Below are 21,769 nucleotides of genomic sequence, written 5' to 3'. Positions count from 1 at the left end.
CACAGCTGATTTCGTGGGATCGCCGCGCAAATAACTGAGGCGTTGCATTACGGTAATTTTGAATCATATTATCTCGATACCGTGCACAACGATATTAGAATTTTAGATCAAACTTTATACGGTAGATCGCCTAAATTTTATTGTATAAGTTTGTGATTTTGAATCAAAAACGATGTTGCGATTTCCTGATATAAGCTCACTGCTCAATTTTGAAATGAACAAACTATTATATCTTCCCCCAACTCATTCAATTCCTCTTTAACGGTGCTGATTTGCACGGCTGACCGATGAATATTCTATCAATCCCGCTCTCCCGCTCTTTACCGAGCAAGATAGTGTAATGGTTATGCGTCCGGCAACTTGATCGGTAGGTCGTGGGTTCGATCTCCGGCCGTGTGAGACCAAAGACTCGAAAACTGGTATCCGCCGCTATCCTGCTAGACGCTCAGCATCCACGGATAGCATGGAGGAGAAAAAAGCGGGGGTGCTGACCAGATGACTAGTGTCGCATCTCCGTCGACAAAAGCACCTCGATGGTGCAGACGAAACTGAATACCCCTGTTCTCTCTCGATAAATGATATGTCTGTCAGTTCGGCCGTCCGATATGTTGATTTGCACCAGCAGAGACTTTGAGCACATATGCATTCAATCTCGCGACATCAACGCCGTGCAAGCATCTCGCGCGTACATAGCCTATACACCACAGGTGATTGGAATGATCACAGCGGAAACATATTTGTTTCCTCAATTGATCAGCGGTGGGGTCGCCGTACCATGCTTAATCCAGGGTGGCAGGATGTCATCCACCGTAATGCAGGGGTAGGAGCAACAATCCACGCCTATTTCACTCTAAAACGGGGTGGAGCAAAAAGGTACACCCCTACCCTACGGTGGATAATTCCTATCCACTCCTATTCCACCCCAAAACCCACGGTTATTTTTTACAGTGCACGGTAAACAGGGGTAAGTTCAGCAAAACGTTTGGAATTATACGACCTGCCGCATTTTAGTTTCCTACCTAATAGTGTAAAACACCAATGTGGTATCCGAGTAGAACTTATCCACATCGGTCATTGTCTTATTCACTACAGGCATTGCAAAATGACTGAGGGCACCATACCATCACATTTTCTGAAAGCGGGAACTGGGGTGAAAAAGGAGGTCAAGAGCCACTGTTCTTATGCAGTGGTGTCGTTTACAGGCTATCACATGACACGTTTCAACCCTCATGCTGGTAAAATAGATCTCCTGGGATGTAGCAACACGAACCCAGCTCTCCGCACCGTCCAGTCAGTTTCTAGGTTTCGAGAGTGTATTTATGACAGATTTTAAAACTACTTACATAATTCAGTAGTTTCAAAGACAGCAAATTCTACTCCTACCCGAGGTAGGTTACTTCTGGGTTGCTTAAAACAGCACTACTCCTACTCATACTTGAGTGCGGTAGCCTTGTTGATTACTTTCACAACTTCTGATCATGACAACGATGTAACTAACCATCTCATAAAAGAGTTCAACCACGATAGCTGCTAATGAATACAGAGACATGCATGAATGCACGGTAGGGTTGTACAAAAATACCTTTTTTTTCTGTATTTCACATGCTTAGTGATAAAAATGTCTGGTTGCTACAAAAAACGCTACACATCCAATTTTGGAGTCAATTCCGACCGGTAAAGGCTCTGCAATTTTAAATAGAAATTTCGGCCATTTTTGAATTTATAGCATTTACGATGGCAAATATCGACGCTTCGATATGATCAAATATCGTGTTCCAGGCATGCCTGAAGGGATAGTGATGCTTTTTTCACGGGTTTACATCTTGATACTGGGCTGTGATAGAGCTGAGATAATGAAATTGGCAGCTTATGAAAAATTAATTTGACACTGATTTGCTGGAAATGAGTCAATAAAATTGAAATATTCTCGTCAAAATGATGGTGACATATATTGGGAAATAAAATACTTTTAAGGCTAAAATCAGGTACTATGAAGAGAAAATGAACTGACGCACAGATAAAATACAGCAAAATGTTTTTCCCAGGTTAATATCAATGCCCGAAAGTGTCTTTTGTCGTGGCGATGTTGCCAATGTAGATTTGACGACATTGTGGCTGTTTTCATCGCAAAGCGTTAAGATATTTGCTTTTCCCAACTCCTATAAACCTCTACAAGTCGAATTATGAATGCTCGGGCATTATTTTCGAATTTTGAAGGATCAACATCATCATAGGCCATTTATATGTACTGTAGCGAACTCATGCCACCCAACAATGGGATGCTTGTGTGTCATGCTACCAGTAGGTTGATAACAATGATGACATATCTTCATCATATCAATAATTATTCTGAACCACTTCATATCATCCTCACGATTTGGTAGCGAAAAATAACATGAAGAAAGAAGGCACTCGCAAGGAATGGGAAGAGCTAGAATGAGCCAAAGCATAAAAATCAACATTGAAAATGAACTGTGACATTGGGCACTAGGCCGAGGTGGATGTCAGTTTAAGAGACCGCAACTGCGCGTCTTTCGGCGTCCTCCCATGTGTTCATCACATCGCATGGTGTTTTATCGCATTGTGTGTGTCTTGATCGGATGAAAATATAATCTCCAGATTATTTATCATTGTCTTTTTATACAATTGTCTTCATTTAGCCTAGTGATATGAGGATATGACAATGCGCTTTATAGCGCAGTGCTGTTATCCACAAGCTTACTTGCTCTGATTACGTGAAATTCACACTGGTGTGACAAAAGATATCGCCTCTAGTCTGAGTATGATATTTTACTGTATTTCACCTGCATGGCAATTCATTTTTAGTGCTGAAAGTATTCATATGCGATGTATATCACTATCGTTTTCACGGGGCTCTTTCAATGTAGTTCCAGTGTCATATTCATTTTTCATACATTAGCAATTTCATCACCAAACTTGATCAAATGCCTTTATCAAGATGTACACCCGTGTAAAAATCATCAATTTCCCTTCAGGCATGCCTGGAACACGATATTTGGTCATATCGAAGTGCCGAAATTTTTCACCGTAAATACTATAAATTCAAAAAGTGGTTGAAATTTCGATTCAAGATTACTTTTACTGAAATTTGGCACTTTTTTAGGCAACCTGACAATTTTATGACTAAGCGATTGAGATTTGAAAAAAAAAGTTATTTTCGAACAACCCTATATCACGGTTTTCAATGGAATTTCGAGAACAAGCAGCACGGGTGAGTATAGCTATTAGCCATACGATAACCTCGATTATTCTATTAGCAGTCACGCACGGTTCAATCAGTTTCTACAAACCGGGATAATAACTATGGCGTAGGAGCAAATTGAAAACTGAAAATATATGACCAGGTTAGTGTAATGCGGATAGAATGTCGATGTACATATTAATTGTGGAGTGAAGACACGCAGCCGGAAAACACTCACCTTGAATGACAATTGGTAAACTTGCTTGAAAGTTGTAACTTGCTTGAATCTGATCGAAAGAAAATCCTTGCCAGTGCTAAGGAAAGGATACAACGGGTTAGAAACGATTCAAATTCCAATTTTACAGTAACTCAATGTCTTGAGACTTGTTATTAACACTAGAACGATCAAGTGGCTTTTTTGACGCATTTTCATTTTTGAAGAGCTGGCATTCAGTCAAATCTTACGCTGTTCGGCTGAAACTTTTTGACTTTTATTTATTTTATGTAAGCCACCTTACCCATGATTTTCATCACTCATCTAGTACAAATAAAAAAGTTATACACAGAACTACCTAGAACTACCGAGTGGCTTTTTTGACGCATTACACTTTTTCCACCTTCAGGCATCAGGCAGTTGGTTAATCGCCAGCGTCACGACACCAATGGTAGTGGTTCGAATCCCGGTTCGGACCAACTTCTATGTGTCGGAGGTTTCTCTGGGCTCCTCATCGCCGACCTCACTGCGGTTGCAGTGCATTGAAAAGCCCAGACTGAAAGTGAGCCGTGCTTCAAGTCGGCAGCAAAGACCACGACGGGGACGCATGGGTGTGAGAGAGCATGATGATTGACAGAGAGAAAGAATGAAGAAGTCGTCCCCAAGATTACCAAAGTCAAAGAAATGAACATTACCAAAATTACTGTCGTGGTGCACATAGCCTGGAAAAGGCGAGAAGCACCACTGTAAAAATGTCAATAATAATAATAATAATATTCTTGAAAGATGGTTATGTATCTGATAAACGCAGAAAACCCGTTTGTAACAACAGAACTTTGTTAATATCGACTCGGTCTAACTGTGTTAGCAACAACATCCCTTGTAATAGAAGGCCCTGGATCTTCCTCGTTCCAAGTCTCCAAAGCTCTGTAATATTATATTTCTGAAGCTCAGCGTGTTACAGGACATGAAATTTGAAATGTACCATTAGACCAAGCCGACATCTGTATTGTCCATACTAATATACTAGGGTTGTACAATGGCAAAGGGCCTTTGCTCCGGTCTACGAGATGGATCTTCGGGGGGATAGTGAGCTGAATCTAGTAAATTGAATGCATATGAGGACTGAGGGAATGGGTACATTATGTTTAGTCAGGCCATCTCGAAGAACAGATTTATGGAAGTCATGAGCTTTCTATTGACATAAGGAGTAAAAATAGGTGTGGATTCGATAAAGATAATATGGTTTTCGTTTATTACATGGTCGAAATGCCAGCAAATAATTGGGGGAAAATGTCAGATGGCGGACGCTGCTGCTACCAAGTATCTGTACAAGCGCGTCTCATATTTAGGCAAGGATAGGACAGGACAGCTCTTCCATAATCTATACATTTGCCAAGCATAGTAATGTGAAGAGTCTGATGTAATCCATCTCGAAACAATGTTACGTGAATGTGGCTGTATACGCTTGGAGATGCAAACGAAGTCCCAGTTGACACTATTGTCTAAAGTTGCTTGAAGCTATACCCAGGACCAGAAGGAACACAGGCAGCTTCATGTAGCCACACTTTTCAAAGCTATCATCTTGTTGATATGCGTAACGGCGAGATGCCAGTGTAGAGATCGAATTTGTACACATATATATTGACTTCACTGCAACCTGAGGTATGTTTCCTTCAGAAACAACACAAACAAGAAACCAGTGACGGTTAAATGTTATATAACGAAACAAAACCAGGGGGATATTATTGGTCAGGTTGCAAGGCAGTATTCTATGAGGGTACCAACAAGTCGACGATGGTCCGTGCATGTTTTCTTATAATGTGATTGATCGTCTACTTGCCAAAATGCCGATACTCTAAAAATATGCAAATCGAGGATTAGTTGCAAAATTGAATTATGCAAATCTTATCTGATAAGCTTTATGATATGTCAGCAACAACTAACAATGATGATGTGGCTAAAGCGGATCTGGAACCTACTCTAAATTTTAAGAGAACGTGCTCAAATACCAAATGCGCACCAGAGCAACACTTATATGTTACACCAAAAAACGGCAATTTGTTTTATAAGTGTTGACCTAAGGTGTATGTAAAATATTGCAAGTAGCTATGAGCGCAATAAACAATGGTTTCTGATGCCATTTGTTGAGATTTGTGCAGATTTTTAGCTCCGGTAAATGCGTTTGATCGAAGAAAATTCAACATGCGTCAAAAAAGCCACATGGTAGTTCTAGGTAGTTCGAAGTTCCGGTAGTTCTAGTGTTAAAGATAGATATAAAATCGTTTCTAGTGGGTTGAGTTGAGTTTATTGTGAATAATTTTAGCATATCGATACACTCCACTATAGCATTGATGGCAAATAATTGAATCTGATATCATTGATTTTGCAAAAAGATAATTTCAGTATTACTCACTTTCATCTACAGGGTAGAATTGTCAGACATTGATGCATGTCAGATTCCCACAGATTGATATCGGTTGGGATTTTCATGTAAACTTCTTTCATCACCAAAGCCATTTCACATCCAACGACTAGACCATTAAATGATACGTCATAAATTATGAACTTCTGATTGCAATCCCCAGTAACAAAATGAAGAGTGGTTATGAAAAGTAAAATCAATGAATCTGTATACAGCACAGGTTGCTCAACCGTGGCAATCGTTCCAGAGGATGTGTGGAATAAAACGAGTTGCCGATAGCCCCGCATAAAAACATAATCGAAATGATTTATGTTGAGTATGCGTACAAATTTAGTATCTTGATCATGGATAACGAAAAACTAATGACTAGGGCGGTTTTTTTTTGACCTAAAAAAAAGTAAATTTTGACCTAAAAATTCAAAATTTTGACTTTTTTTGACCTAAAAAAACTGAATTTTGACCAAATTTTGACCTAACGTATGCAAATTAGGTGTTTTCCCAAATAATGTCAAAATTGTACCAGTTATCTACATTTCCGGTTGTAACTGGCTGTCCCAACGTAGTAGTTTGGCCTGAAAAAACGCTTTTGGCTTAGAAACAGGCAACTTTGTACATATAAAAAACAATATTTTAACGAAATCTGGCTCTATGAAAAATTCCAGTGGTTGCAATACGTATTATGGTGGAAATAATTTTAAAAAATTGTAGTACAACGAGAGATACTTTCCTATATTCTTGGGTAAAAAGTGCATGTCCTTACTTGCCAAGGACGTTCAACAGCAGCAGTTGTTGGCTTACAACACTCAAGTTGTGCAATGTGCATACACTACTGGTGACGCACCATGTTGCTTCATTCTGACAATGTTGTCTATTACAATTTTTCATCATGCGCTTCTCAATATAAGAATGATGCCCCAGTTAGGATATTGCGGTACGTTGACCATTAACCGTTGATGATTCAGTATGAGCAGACAATGCGTCGTTTACAACAGTAGGCCTATAAAGTAGACTACAAGCTGTAAAATATCAAATGATACGTTCACAGACAGTGCAAAATCTACGATACAAACGAAATAAAGACGTCAAAAAAATTTTGACTTTATGAACAATTTTGACAAATTTTGACCTAACGCTACAATTTTGACAAAATTTTGACAAATTTTGACATGTCAAAAAAAAACCGCCCTACTAATGACAGTTTTTGACGCAGCACATGCAAATTCATTAAAAACAATAAAATAACAAGATAAACAAATATTTCATCCGATATTATAATCATTGTTAATCCACAATTCTCATAAAGCACGATACCCCAATAAACTTGTAACCCAAGTTCTATTCGGAAGCACGTACTGTTGTGAGTAGCCCTTCTGAAGAGCGAGTAACTTGAGCAAAGATCGTATACGGCTCAACAAGGAAGAGATCATCCACACTCATATGAAATATTCAGGCATGGAGTTATTGCGTACTGTGGGTTATACCATACTAAATTATTGGAAGGGTAAAGCTTATACAGCTGCCGGTAATTAGTAACTTCCGAACTCCTGATATTGGTCACCATTGTCGAATCAATTTTACAAGTCGTCAAAATCATCGACCCAATCTATATTGAATGAATAATGGACTAAACAGATAGTGGGCTGAATTAACTAAAATCGCTTGCAGATTATGAACTGTGGTACAAATAATGAAGTATATTTCAACAAAATCGCTGGTCAGAACTGCTATTACATTCGTCAAATGGTACGAATCTACCGAAAAGTAGTTCAGACTTGAAAAACTGACGTATGAACATCTGCTGCTTGGAAACAAAAAATGCACAATATTCAAGGCCATGTTTGAATTATGATGGTTTCAGCTGCCGACTTAACAAACTACTAATCTAGATGGTTGAGGGTCAAGAGAAGTTCTCTGGCCACAGGTTTTTAAAAGTGGGTAGTAGGCTACTAGTATCGTTGTTTGGCATGAATAGCGATGCTGTTCTTCTGTTTTGTGATGTTCATGCCAGAGGTGGTCAAAGTAGTCAAGAAAGCTACTCAAGTAGAAGTAGAAGTAGCGACGAAAATATCTACTCAAGTACAAGTAGAAGTACTTCTTTCATAAGCAACCTAAAACTACTTGAAGTAGAAGTAGAATTGACTGACTTTAAAAGTACTCAAGTAAGTAAGTAGTTGTTAAAACGATTCTGATTGGATGGATTATAAAAAGGTACAAATTGAGCTATGTGATAGGTGACGAGCTTGATTCATATTGATGCATACTCGCAGGTATCCAATTTTCGATAGCATAATCATTCGTCCGCCCCATGGGATGAAAATGATAGTATTGATAAGGAAACGCGATACTAATCCTCTGTTTTCTGGAACATCTGGTATTACAAAATAGCATGGTATAGCGCCATCCCCCATATTATAAGGTCTGTAGTTTAGTCGAAGAGCAATACGGAGAAGTTGTATAGGATACGATGTAAACACTTTGCGCTATTAGTAAACGTTGATAAAAAATATGGTGGACCGTAAAATGCCATATTGTGTAGCTTTATTTCCAGAAATTAAAGGCATTGCTGCACTTGCTTTTATACTTCAACATGTATGTTATCCGGACAAAAGAACTGATATTAATTATAACTCAAAGTATATGATACTGGGAATTGAAAGTGAAATATAAATACTACTTCTAAAAGCAGAATATGTATTTCATGTTTTTAGTCCAGAAAGTTTCAAAGGTGGCATGCTAAAACAGCTCTAAAACTAAAAAAAGAAAATCAAAGTCCACTCTTCCAGATTAGGACACACCATGGATATATATGCTAGATTACGATATGACAAGAAAATGCTAGATTGCGAAACATCAGTTTCAAACGTTATGATGAGCCATATATACTTTGATTAATTATTTCATATGGGCGAAGGGCGACAATGTGGTGTGAACGGAACCACGCCAACCTTCCACCTAAATTATATTCACCGATACTTTCGTGAAATCATACCGGTCACTCCGTATCAACTGCGCGCGAAGTGCGACGAAAATTCTGTGCTTTACTAAACTTTTATGAAAATTAAATGTTAATATTCCGTGAAAACAGCTCCGCAATTCATCAGGCTATCTTCCTGATTGGAAGATTGAACTACTTCTACTTGACAAACTGAAAATAGCGAAAAGTAAGTAAGTAGATCACCAAATATTAATAAGTAGAAGTAGAAGTAGCGAAAATCAGATCTACTTGAGTAAGTACCAGAAGTAGAGGAAAACTACTTGAGTACTTCGAAAAAGTAGAAGTACTTCGTTACTGACCACCTCTGGTTCATGCAGACCTTGCTAGCTCAGAGTTAACACTAGTAACAGTGGCGTAGCCACTAGTGGGTGTTGGGCGGTCGGAAAATGCCAAATTTCGAACTCCGAACCCCGTTGGTTTTGAAACGCCGATTCTATCCCCAATATATATTTCTTAGCTCGTTTCAAATTCTGTAATTTGCATTATCAGTACCTATTGCAGTTGCTTCAGAATTGAATCAATTCAATTGTCTTTGGTTACGGATTTTTAAAGCATGGTCATTATAGTTCTAGTAGCCAGTTTTGAAAAGTGGTTCTAGTTCTAGGTCAAGTTGTATTTTGAAGATCCAGTAATTTATACGAGTCTGCTCAAGTGAGTGTCAATCTATCTCTTCACAAGTACGGATGTGAAAATGTTACAATATTGATCCAATTTTGGTTCCACTATAGTCCATTCGTCCTCCAATATATCATACTTTTCAATTGCAATTACTCCATCTGCGACTTCAAAAATCCACTTGTCAATGTGATATGTAGAAACCCGACCGTGGCGACCATTCGTGGACGATAATGAAGTCCATTGAGCTGAAGTAACATCGTAACATTCTACGTTGTTTAGTTTCTGTCCTCTACTCACCCCACCGATCACAAATATCTTCTGATCAACTGCAACAACACCAGTGACACTAACAGGGTATCTCATTGGATCGAGATCAACCCACTTTGACGAGGTTGGAGTGAATCTGCAGAATGATGGAACTATGACATCATCTTGTCCTGCACCTCCGATACAATAGATGGAATCATTCAATGATACCAGACTTGTTACAGAAATCGCTGTAGGTTTGTCTTCTAGTTGAATCCATCGATTAACAAGGGAAGTAAACATTTCCACATCCCTTGTTGCTTCATCGCTTCCTCCAACAATGAATATTGATCCCGACAAAGTAACCGAGCGAGGACGCCATCCATGGTAACAAATCATATTTTTCATCCTTTCCCATTTTGAATTTTTTCTATGAAAATTGATTCGATGAACTGATTTATTTTTACATAAAACGTAGATATACGAGTCTAAAGAAATCGCTGAGAAATCTCTTAAATTCTGAAACGTCTCATCATGAAACTTCTCTACTTTCTCAGTTACTGGATTGAAGGATCGGATACAATCGGTTTTATTATCAAACAGAATTATCAATCCATCATTGCCAATTTCTTCGTTCATTTTGTGCGATGCCTTTGAAGCTATCAAAAGATGTCCATTGATCAACTTGTACAATTCGAAGTCGTTACTGATATTTAGGTTTGATTCCAAAAGACGTTCTAAAAATGCCGGAGGGACTTCATCAAACTTGATAGCTTCAAGACATTCTCGCAAATGTTCCTGATTGTTGCGATTTTTCTCAACCCAATTGAACAATAAAGTTAGTTTTTCTTCTTCGCATAACTTTGTTTTTCCCGACTTCACAACATTAAGGATCTTAGTTTTTTCAATATTTCCATATTCAGACTGGTTTGATATTTCCATGATATTTTTATGAAAAATTACATCACATCGCGTAGAGACAGCATCCAGATAATACATATCGGCGACATTTCTTGTGGAAAAGTAATTCTCTACATTAACTGATCTCTCCAAAACGTCAGACACTGCCTGTTTCACATCTTCCAACTGCATCATGATTGCGACATGAAGAAGGTTAGTTATCTTCTCGTCAGGAATCTCAAATTTCCCGGAATATATGAAATCGATGCAGTTTTTCACACACTGAGAATCGACCTCTTTTAAAACGACTTTTCCTTCGCGACTCTCTTTTGTGTCGTGTTTCAACATCGCTTTGAAATAAGCACAACCAGCCGACAATACATTTTTGTGAGTGTAATAGATATCGTCTCCTACTTGAATTATGAAATCACAATGATCGTTTTCTTGCTTCATTCGATGTAATTCTTCCATCATCTTCACTGAATGTTTCTTTACATTTCGACACACAATCTGAACCATGATTGTCAATCAACCACGATATATAGGCTAATTACCCTACGATTATTATTATACAGTAGCACTGTTATTGAAGTAAAGGTAATTCTCAAGTACGGTAAGGCCTATTGAGTTGTTGAAATAATCATATTACCGTACTAATCAACTCTACGAGTATGAATCAAAGGAAAGTCAAATCTCTAAACAAGGCGAACACTGAACCAGTGTTGCAACTTGAGGTTCGTGAAAAAACACTAAATGACAAATTCATTACCTTTTGGGCCATGTTTTTCACACCAGACACAATATTGCTTACTAATAATTAGCCATAGCAAATTCAAATTTTTTTCATTTTTAAAATAAAACAGATTCGTGTGAATATAAATAATATCCACTACATTTGATCCGATCCGAGATAGGGATATAAAAATTGGTGGAGCGTCATACACTAGCATGCCAATGAGTGGTTTTCTAGCTATACAACAATGCATACACCTTCTGAAATCATTCATGAATGGGCCCAGGCAATTTGGGCAAGGTATCATGTTCGCTTCTGTTATCGGCTCGCTTTTGGGACTAGGGTAAAACCAATGGTCAGGTTGCCGATTGGTCCAGTTTGTCTCAGTCGCTGTCATGCAAACTTCGCCCATACTAGGACATGACAATCAGAATAACAAACTGTCTGTCATGGCCTGGTAAAACTTCAACATGGACTCCCAAACATGATATTTTATGAATATGAATCACCATTATATTATTAAAATGTTTTATAAATCTTGGGATCTTCACTCTGCCAGTGATAGAAATGAGCAGCAGCAAGGCAAGTTATCTATGGGGTTTGTCCTTGTGCTAAATGACGTATGCTATAGACGGCCCTTTTGATATACGCTGACTGTATCAGTCAGGTATCACTCTGTATCATGTCTGGTGGGTGTATGGGGTGTGTTCAAGTTGTTCTGGCACTCAGGTATCAAGTCTTGAGTGTGTCTGTCGCCGATATCGATTGATAAATTCATTGTATTTGTATATTGCCAGATGGTCATAGGGATCGGTTCTCAACCTTTTTGTCTTCGCGGACTCCCTTTGGACCGCCAGGGATAACGCGGTGAACACCCAAGTTTAAGGTCCAATTTATAGCTTGATATCGTTCAACCGTCATTTGTGTTGTGCAAATATTACCGGTATATGCTTGTGATAAACAGCACAAAAATTACTTTTCTTGAAAGTAGCATCATACTATTTATGTGAAAATTGGGAAGAAGCGAATTGAGTGGCAGCATTTTTTTAAATATGCGGTCGTGTCTTGAAAATCCGCGCCTTCGATTTTATATGAGAGAGTGCCAAAAACCATTTCCACAAAGAGGGGTGGTTGCGAATGAAACAACGTGTAACGCTTCCGACGACACCTTTGGGTATGATCGCCACATATATGGCACCAAAATTGTGAAACAAAACATATAGTGAGTTCTTTGTAGCAGCTCTTCTTGAAGTTATTCTGGAATGGCGGTTATGCATATCACAGGAGAAAATGGATTTTTGCTTACAAATATGTTGCAAAATCCAACAAGACATCTCTAATCAGCAATATGTTTGCATCAGTAAGCTATTGGCAATTTGGCTACTTAAATGAATTTCCCCAGTAGAATATTTCATCTCAGACGGCCATTCTGTTTATGTGCAACATGGGGTTTTAGCAGTTATGAAGCGAAATTGGCTCGAGATTTGTCTTATTTAAAAAAAATCCAAATACGGTTATCAACCATTTTACAAATATGGCGGTTTCGCAGGCCCATCCCGATTGCGAACGGGTGCATTTAATTTCTCAATGTCGTCAATGTCACCAATGTCGATGTGTATCTATTTGGTCAATGTCGCCAATGCCACCGATGTGACTAATGCCGACAGTGTCTCTGGGGGGCCGAAACTAGGGTTGTAATAACTCGAGTTAGAATATTTTGGTGACTCGATTTGACAAAAAGTATATCTGATCGTGGTTCAAATCCCGGCCGGGTCTGACCAAATAATATGCACCCATGGTATGAATATGAACATATCGTTTCTATGTTGTTGTTTGTGGTATTCATGTCGAGTTTTTTACTACTGTGGTCAATTGGTCATTAACACCAGGCCAATTTTCTGGTCCGTGGACATATCAGCATGCGATATTACAGCATGCGAGACTTCGGCATGCGGTAATTTGGCATGTGACACATGAGCATGTGGGTTAAATTACGGGTTAGGGGTAGGTTAGGGTTGGATTTATGGTTGGGTTAGGGTTAGGCTTTAGGTTAGGTTAGGCTAGGTTAGGTTAGGTTAGGCTATGTTTCGGGTTAGGGTAAGTTTTTGGGTTATACAGTCACATGCTGAAGTGACGCATGCTGAAGTGTTCCATGCTGAACTGTCGATTTCCATTGTGCCGCATGCTCATATGTCGGGCGACCCAATTTTCTTCATTTTTATTCCGCAGCCGCCGACTTGTAGCACGGCCCACTTCTAGGTATTTATAAGACACCGCTTAGTCGCTTACACGGATTATATGGCGAGGAGGAGCCTAGATAAACCTCCAACACTTGGGTGGGAATTCTGGAGTCGACCTCGGTCGGACTCGAGTCCGCAACCCATTGGTGTTGCAGCTGTGGATTATACAACTACGCTATCTCGCCACACATGTAGTTTCTATGCATATCGTAAGTCGGTTATGCCGAAAAAACATCAAAGACGAAAATTTATAACGTATAGTGAAATCTTACTTCCGGCTAAGCACCTGCTACTCAAAGTACATTAATGCAGTAATACGAATTCTAATCTGATTTGTAAACTTGGAATATTATGCGCTCTTATCATATTTCTAATATTTATTCCAGTTTTTCCATCTTAGAATCAAAATTGGAAAACATTGTGTAGCTTTTATTCTAATTGTAATGCAATCACAAGGAATGGAAAGAGCAAGGCAAAATAGATACACGTCGACATTGACAAATTACTGGGTGAATATTCTGATTGCGGGCATTGAAAAATCCTGACTCGAGTCATTACAACCATAGTTTAGGCCCCGAGCAGCATTGTCGGGGATGTCGTCATTGACGAAATAGATACACGTCGACATTGGGGACATTGACAAATTACATACACCCGTTGAGAACCACTGCCTGAGTGGTTACTTCCGACGCTTGGTACGCAGCTATAGCCGAAGCTGCGAAAGTTTATGTGGGATCCATTACCTATCCTATAAGGTGACAAAAAGAACAAAAAAAATGTTGAAGGAGCGAAGAAGAACAGAATTTTATATCTCCATTCCGAAATGCATTATGTTACGCTTGTCCATTAATTAGAGAAATGAAACATCAATGTTGTCATAGAGAATTCATGGTCTCTTTTGGGTGTGCATACAAAGGTGCGATTTTTTCAAGAAACTTGATGCAGAGTGATACCTGATCAGTAGACAAGCTTAAACACACCCCGAGAACACTCGAAGCATGATACATCAGTACCAGAACAACCTGAGGACACCCATGATCCAGAGTGATGCCTGAGTGATACCTGTGTATATCCACAGGGCCGGTATGGACGGATAATAATTATTATTCGTCAAAGTATATATTATGTAAAGTACATCAAAATAAAATATTCCGTTGAATGTATTTCTTCATGGAAAAACACCAGATTTGCAGAATTTTGATAAAAAATACACTAGAACACCACAGGTCAAGTCGAAATACACTAAACCACGACATCTTGCGCACGAGGCCTATTACAGATGCGATTGCTCAGGCCAACGATTATGTCGTGATCACCAGGCCTGTTGTAGATGGGACTGTAGTGGATAGGCCAACGATTACATCTTGCGCACATGGGGTGTTGTATATGAAATTGTTCACGCTTGTCGTTGACGCGATGAATTAGTGAGGATTGCACATGCAGCAAACCAACACAGCAGGAGGTTGCGTGCTATGCAGACGACTCTCGTTAATCGGCAGCGAGTTACACTGATAATACGAATTACTGGGCACAATGGCTGAAAGTGATGCGCGATTGGAAACAAACATGAAGAAAGGTGTGATTTCAAATTTTATCGGATAGATTTTTTTCAAGGCTTGTTGTACCCATGTATAATACCCACAACCCTATTTTAGATCAGAAAATTGATAAAATATTGCGCATTATACATGGAAAATTAAGATTTTGCGGGACGCCTCTCTCTGCATATACTGCTGGGCTCATTTGGTCAGGATTATTCGGCGCTTGAACTTATAAATATCGAAGATTTTGAGTACTACGCGAAACATTGTGCCGGTACTCTATGATCATAAACGACCATCCACGGAAAATGTGGCTGACCCCTGGCTACGCCAATGTGTCGAATCTGATATTTTAGTCGGAAAATCCCAAATTTCGTGACCAAGCTGATCAGATTTTGGTTATTTGGTTTTGGTAAATTACGGTCTGATAATGTAACTAATTTCGAGGATTACCCCGCGGGCCACGGGTTGACCGCCCCTGCACCAGTGTTGGGTTCAAGTCACTAACTTCGAGTCACTAGTGATTTCGAGTTATTGCACATTTTGATTCGAGTCAAGTTACCTTTTTGAAGTATGAGGCATGATTATGTCATTGAATTTTGCTAGCTGTCTGAAATACATATTGAGTGGCCATTGATTCTGAACCGATGAACGAATATAGAGTTCGATATACACACAATAAGGCGCCGTATCACTCACATATATAGGTAGAACTGCTAAACTATGTGAGTAATTGTATATAGCTTCAGTTTACAGTTACCAGCCAAAATAGAGAATAGAGAAACCAATTGATAAAATGCAATACATCACCCTATACCCATTTACATGTTCATATGATACAATTCGAGCCTGCGCCAATAGTTGAGGACTATATAAACTATATTCAAATTCAATAAAACAAGAGGTTTGGTTAAGGTCAGAAAAGAACAGAAATAGACATTTTGCTATTAAATTACTTTACTATACTAGAAGAGCTTCTTGGAGGTACAGAACTTCAATATACAATTGAATAGTATATTCATGTTGAAATGAACCCGAATATTTTCGGCTGACACTCGTCAGGGGTAATCGTCAGCAAGTGGTAGAGAATTGGAAAGAACATTGTATATCAACAATCGTATCACAAAATATGACGTCACCAGCATGAAATTTCGAAAGAGAGAGCGTTCAATGTACTATTTTTTGGTGGTACACGAACTCCTTTTGATGACAGAGTTTTGGTTGGTGTATTTTGATAAAGGTCGACTCCAAGGCACACAAATGGAATTGTGAACGGCCCCGCCCAACGATCCGAAATCGGTCGTTTCGATAATTATTCGCACAAATAGGATTATCTAACAGATTTTTGCCGATAATCCGATTTGTGCGATTGTTGATATACAATGTTCTTTCCAATTCTCTCTACTAGTTGCTGACGATTACTCCTGACGAGTTTCAGCCAAAAATATTCGGGTTCATTTCAATATGAATATACTATCCAATTTTACTATACTAGTTTAAGACAACGTAAGCTGTAAGTGGCGATCACTTCGTTTGCGGTCAATTTATTGGTGCGAGAACAATGGAAGCTCAGTAAAACGCAGAGTCATTGAATTATCGGTCGCTCTCACCTCACGGGTTACACCAGCGTTTCGCGAACAATCCGACCGCCTTATGCAAGATGCAGTGGTTCTTATCGGCACCGATTACTCGACAGTGTTGGGATGACTCGAGTCATCTTTTTTGTATGACTTGACTTGACTCGAGTCACTTTGGAATAATGACGACTTGACTTCACTCGGAGCTTCAAAAGTGTGTATTGTGCACTTGGAGGAAAATTTACGAGTCACTTTCAAGTCATCAAGTAAACGGTGTCGAATAAATCACTGTATCTTGGGTATGTTCGGATTGTTTGAGATACGTCAGTGTCACTTGTGAGAGCAACCAGTCATTCACTGATTGTACGTCACACTGAACCTCCATTGTTAAATCACAAAAAAATATCAATTTGTTCAACTATATCAATTTGTTTCAATTTCTCGAAGCTTCGTATAAGGTCCTATATTTTGGCTGATAACACTGGTCAACACTATTCTTGTTGACTTTGATCAGACAATTGATTTTGACTAAATTTTGGGTGCTGAATTTAAAAATGACTTGACTTCCGTTTTTCTCTATTACGTCAATTTTTAGGGTTAGGCACCCACCGCATTGTCTCATAAACCACATGATAGCACTATTTATATTAGTTTGTGTTCATTGTATAAAACGTTTCAAAAATCACAAGCAGTCGAAAGTGAATCAATAGACTCCAAATACACATTTGCACTGCTTTATTTGGTTGATTTAAACTGATATTGCTTCTACATGACAATTAAAGTGCGAGTTCTAGGGTCCAAATTTACGCTAATAACCTATATTTATACAGGTTGTCTAGTTTGATACTCGAGAACACTGGTCTGCTAACATATGTAAGCTCCAATCTACTCTGGTATCTTACCCCAATCATCTTCAGATGTCGAGGGACATTTTCTCCCTGCCCATCTCCGACTATGTCAAAGTTATTAGGGAAATCATTAGGATCCTTTTCGAGCTACCTATAGGCATTTGCCATTGACTGACTTGTAAATCAGGATTCCTAACTCCTCCAGTAATTCATGGTAACGGTATCACGGCAATGCACAAAGCTACCGAAAGTAGGCCTACGAAGAAAAGGCTATTTCTCCTGATCGAAAGTCAGATACCTTCTCCACCTTGCCAAGTAATCTTTTCTCACGTCGTAAGGATGTTAAAAGTTCCGAAATTTCTATTCCAAGTCCCAAAGCCTATGTCAGATCAATAACTTGTGTTGATGGACTACTTTACGTTCTGAATCAACTTCGATTTCAAAATCTTTATCATTAGGCCTGCTATCCGTAATATCTCCATCTTGATCCAAACTATCGAGCGTATAGGAGTTTGAGGTTATGCTGGATAAGCTGAATGGTGCATTGGACCCATAGCTGATAGTAGCCTAGATGTCATGTTTATTTTTCTTGCAAGAGCCTACAGTTTGCATCAAATATTATGTGATATATCATCGGTTGATTGCATCCTCTAACCAAAGATGGGTGAAAGCATCGGCCTAGATCGATACCAGTACATTTTTCTTACATAATTCAATTGAGCCCCTGACTGTATAACTTATTATATGGTAAAAGTGTGGATTTTTATATGATATGGGAAAGTAATACGGCTAAATTGATGAAAATTTACATATTTTGGGCCTATGTCGTAGGGCAAAAAGTTGACGTGATAAAAAACAGTGGCATTTTTGGAATCAGCAAGCCAAAATTAGCCTATATCAAAGTCAACAAATTTTCCATTCAAAATTATTGCCCAGTGTAATAACTGACTGTATCCTGCAGCTGTACAGTTACTCACGTATTTGATTAGCAGTTCTACGTGTACGTGAGGGATACAACGTCTTTTTGCATGTATATCTAACTATAGATATTTGTTATTTGATTCAAGATAAATGATCAAATAATGTCTTTCTCACAGCTAGCAAAATGTAATGACTTTGAATCATCACTCCTACTTTGAAAATTATATTTGACTTGAATCGTGACTTCACTTGACTCGAGTGAGCTCCAAAAAATTAGCGTCTTGACTTGACTCGAGTCACCTTTGAAAATCGATTGACTTGGCTCGAGTCAAAATCTGCAATGACTTGAGATGACTCGACGGCAGTGACTTGATCCCAACACTGTTACTTTACTTGATGACTTGAAATTAACAAGTCATTTTACCAAAGTGACTTGAGTCAAGTCACGTAATACAAAAAACTTGAGTCATCCTAACACTGCCCTGCATAGGCGCCGAACCTGGGTATGCAAGGCATGCCAGGCATACCTAGACATTTTTTTAGGTATGCGGCATGCCTAGAATTCAGTTTGGCATGAATCGGCATAAACCCCGATTGTGTTATTTAGAACGAATCGCAATGTATTTCCGTTTACGACATTACCTCCTACCGCTGATGTGAGCGAGGTAACCCGTTGCGCGCGGCCAATTAGCTACAAGCGCGTTGCCAATTAACGAGATTTGTCTGTGCACAATGTAACGCGACGCGATCTCCCGCTGAGATGATCGCGAAATTGTGTCATTGATTGCCGTGCGCTCGGCAATCATTGCTTGGGACGCTTGCCTGCTTTATCGTGTCTCCGTCAAGCCTAGTTTCACTCGCTTGAGCATGATGAACAATCACATCAGCAGTAGGCCCGGTGCCATCGCTGTCTGCACTATCGCATCTGCTTTGGCGCACACGATATTAGCGCTTGCCAACACAATCTGCAACAGGCCTGGTACGAAAGATATCATCGCTGGACAACTACACTACAAAAAAAAATTAAACAAATTTGGTCTCAAATTTAAGAAATGGGGATGATTTGGTCTCATTTTCAGCAATTTTAGTCTCACTGATGAATTGAGGTCTTAAAATTGAGACTGATTCAGCTTGTTAAGACCATATATTATTGTCACAATTATTTGGTCTTGAAAATAAGACCAATAAAACGCACCTTATAAGACATGTTGTGCTTATTACGACAGTTTTTGCTGTGTCAATATTTTTGGTCTTGTTTTTAAGACAAATTTCGCTAATCAAGAAACGACATGATTTGTGGTCTTGAAAATGAGACCGGAAAGTTGACATGGGCCAGGAGCTCTAAGACATAACTAGCTTATTGAGACAGTTTTTGCTGTGTCAGTATTTTTTGTATTGTTTTCAAGACAAATTTCGCTAAGCAAGAAACGACATGATTTGTGGTCTTAAAAATGAGACCAGAAAGTTGACATGGGCCAGGAGCTCTAAGACATAACTAGCTTATTGAGACGGTTTATGATGCAACAGTTTTTCTGGTCTTGTTTTTAAGACGAATTTTGCTAATCAAGAAACATCATGGTCCGTAGTCTTATAAATCAGAATGGTAAATTGTCATGAGCCCGGAGCACAAGACGTAATTAGCTTTCTTTGACCAATTTTGATCCATGAAAGGTCATTGCAAATACAATTTAGTGGTTACGTGAGAGCGGAGAGCCAAAAGGTATTTGGTGGTGCCATGTTTGTCCATTTCTCGTTGGTCACATGTCACACTTCAAATAAGTCAAATACAGGATGCATTTGCGCCAGAACAAAAATTCAAAGTACTGTACCTTGTCACTTTTCACTAACAAAATGGTGTTGGCACATCGCACCCACCACAAATACTATTATATACTCAAACTACACTATATATTGTTTGGAGGATTGTATACACATTGGTAAGTGTTATATAGAATGATAATGTTATACAATGGGTAGGTTATATAATAAATTGAAAATCCAGGTATCCTTCATGCAGAACCTAACACTTTCATGAATACCGACACAGCTCGCGTGGGCGACAATGGTCTTATTTTCGAGCATTTTCAGTCTTAATTTTGAGAGGAAAAATCGTTGTTAAGACCGATCAGTCTTTAAGTCTTTTTCTAAAAAGTCACTTTCAGACCATAAGACCAAATTTGTGTTCTTATGTTTTGAAGTGTATCGCGTCTAGAGCCGAGCATGCGTTGGCTCCCATCTCTCGAGCCTAGCATGCGTTGGCTCCAATCTTTCGATGGCTTGGTGACAATGCCGTTAGGTGTTTGTTAGTTAGCGATTGTAATTAAAGAGCGACATCGCTGACCTGAATGACATCAAATGTCCGCAGACATGTGCGATTGTGAGTGCGCCGTGCATGTGCCTATATGGAATCTCGGTCCATTTTTTGAAATAAATCCTGCGTGACTAGAGCTTTTCTGTATAGAATAATTAAGCAAATCAACAGAAAATCCTGCGTGACGTTGCCACCCAGGGGCGTAGCCAGGGGGTAGAATTGTAGAACGTTCTACCCCCATATAAAATCCCTAATCGAGCCCGATATCACCAAATTTCAATTTGCTGCGCGGGACGTCGATCGAACGATGCGAGTACTGTAGTACGCGACGATGCTTTTTTCGCGTATGATCTCTCGTATATGGAAGCGTGGAAAGGGCAGTGTCACATTGTTTTCTCGGCGAGAGTAATCAATCAGCTTATCCCCTTGTTCTGCACGCACGTCGCACAAGCGTCTGCAATTGCTACATTTGTCGCGCGCTCGCGGGTTGGTATATAATCAACAGCCTGAAGGAATAATACCTTCGGTTAGCATTTTATTTCGTGACGCCGTTGATATGCAGTGTGCACTCTCTTAACGACCTCAAATCTCTAAAATTGACCATTCGTCATACTAGATTACACCATTCGTGATGGGTATCCCACTGGGACGCATTCAGCCTTGAATAGCCTCACCGAAACTTATTCCGCGATTCCCTCACTTTGTGAATAAGTCATTATTCACACACTGGTACAATTAGTATATCCGCTATGTTCGAAATGAATAGAATTAAAACACCTAGCAGACGTTACTCTTAGTCTCTTACACGCGAACTGAATCATGTCAAAATTCATCACAATATAACAGATTCCGCGCTGTATAGACTGTTAGCCGTGAAATGTTCTTGTATGTTTCAAGGTCGATTACTTATTTGAATGCAAATGAGATCGGCCGCACTGCTACAAGACAAGCGCGTGTGCTTTGTAACATGATCCCCGCCCAAGTTGTTGATTGCTAAC

The 21,769-nt window shown here is 39.2% G+C and overlaps 3 protein-coding genes across 5 annotated transcripts in view; 1 reads left to right on the top strand and 2 right to left on the bottom strand.

Annotated features, from left to right (window-relative positions):
- Positions 1-21,769, bottom strand: part of LOC145456999 (uncharacterized) — a 53,287-nt gene that overhangs the window by 8,841 nt on the left and 22,677 nt on the right. The gene's annotated exons all lie outside the window — the stretch shown is intronic.
- On the bottom strand, positions 9,500-11,105 carry LOC145437515 (kelch-like protein 6). The gene has a single exon (XM_080314781.1). The coding sequence runs from the start codon at positions 11,072-11,074 to the stop codon at positions 9,500-9,502; it is 1,575 nt and encodes a 524-aa protein (XP_080170907.1). The 5' UTR covers positions 11,075-11,105.
- LOC145432885 (uncharacterized) overlaps positions 16,099-21,769 on the top strand; it is a 202,393-nt gene continuing 196,722 nt past the window's right edge. For both annotated transcript variants that reach the window (XR_013913005.1, XM_080309784.1), the window contains exon 1: positions 16,099-16,354. The gene's annotated coding sequence lies outside the window, so the exon portion shown is untranslated. The remainder of the gene's footprint in view (positions 16,355-21,769) is intronic.

The sequence above is a fragment of the Botryllus schlosseri genome, chromosome 1 (assembly GCF_051294905.1).
Source record: "Botryllus schlosseri isolate E-star chromosome 1, Bs_hap1, whole genome shotgun sequence".
Lineage (NCBI taxonomy): Eukaryota > Metazoa > Chordata > Ascidiacea > Stolidobranchia > Styelidae > Botryllus > Botryllus schlosseri.
Note: the sequence above shows the minus strand (reverse complement) of the source record. Positions and strands in the feature narration are given on the sequence as shown.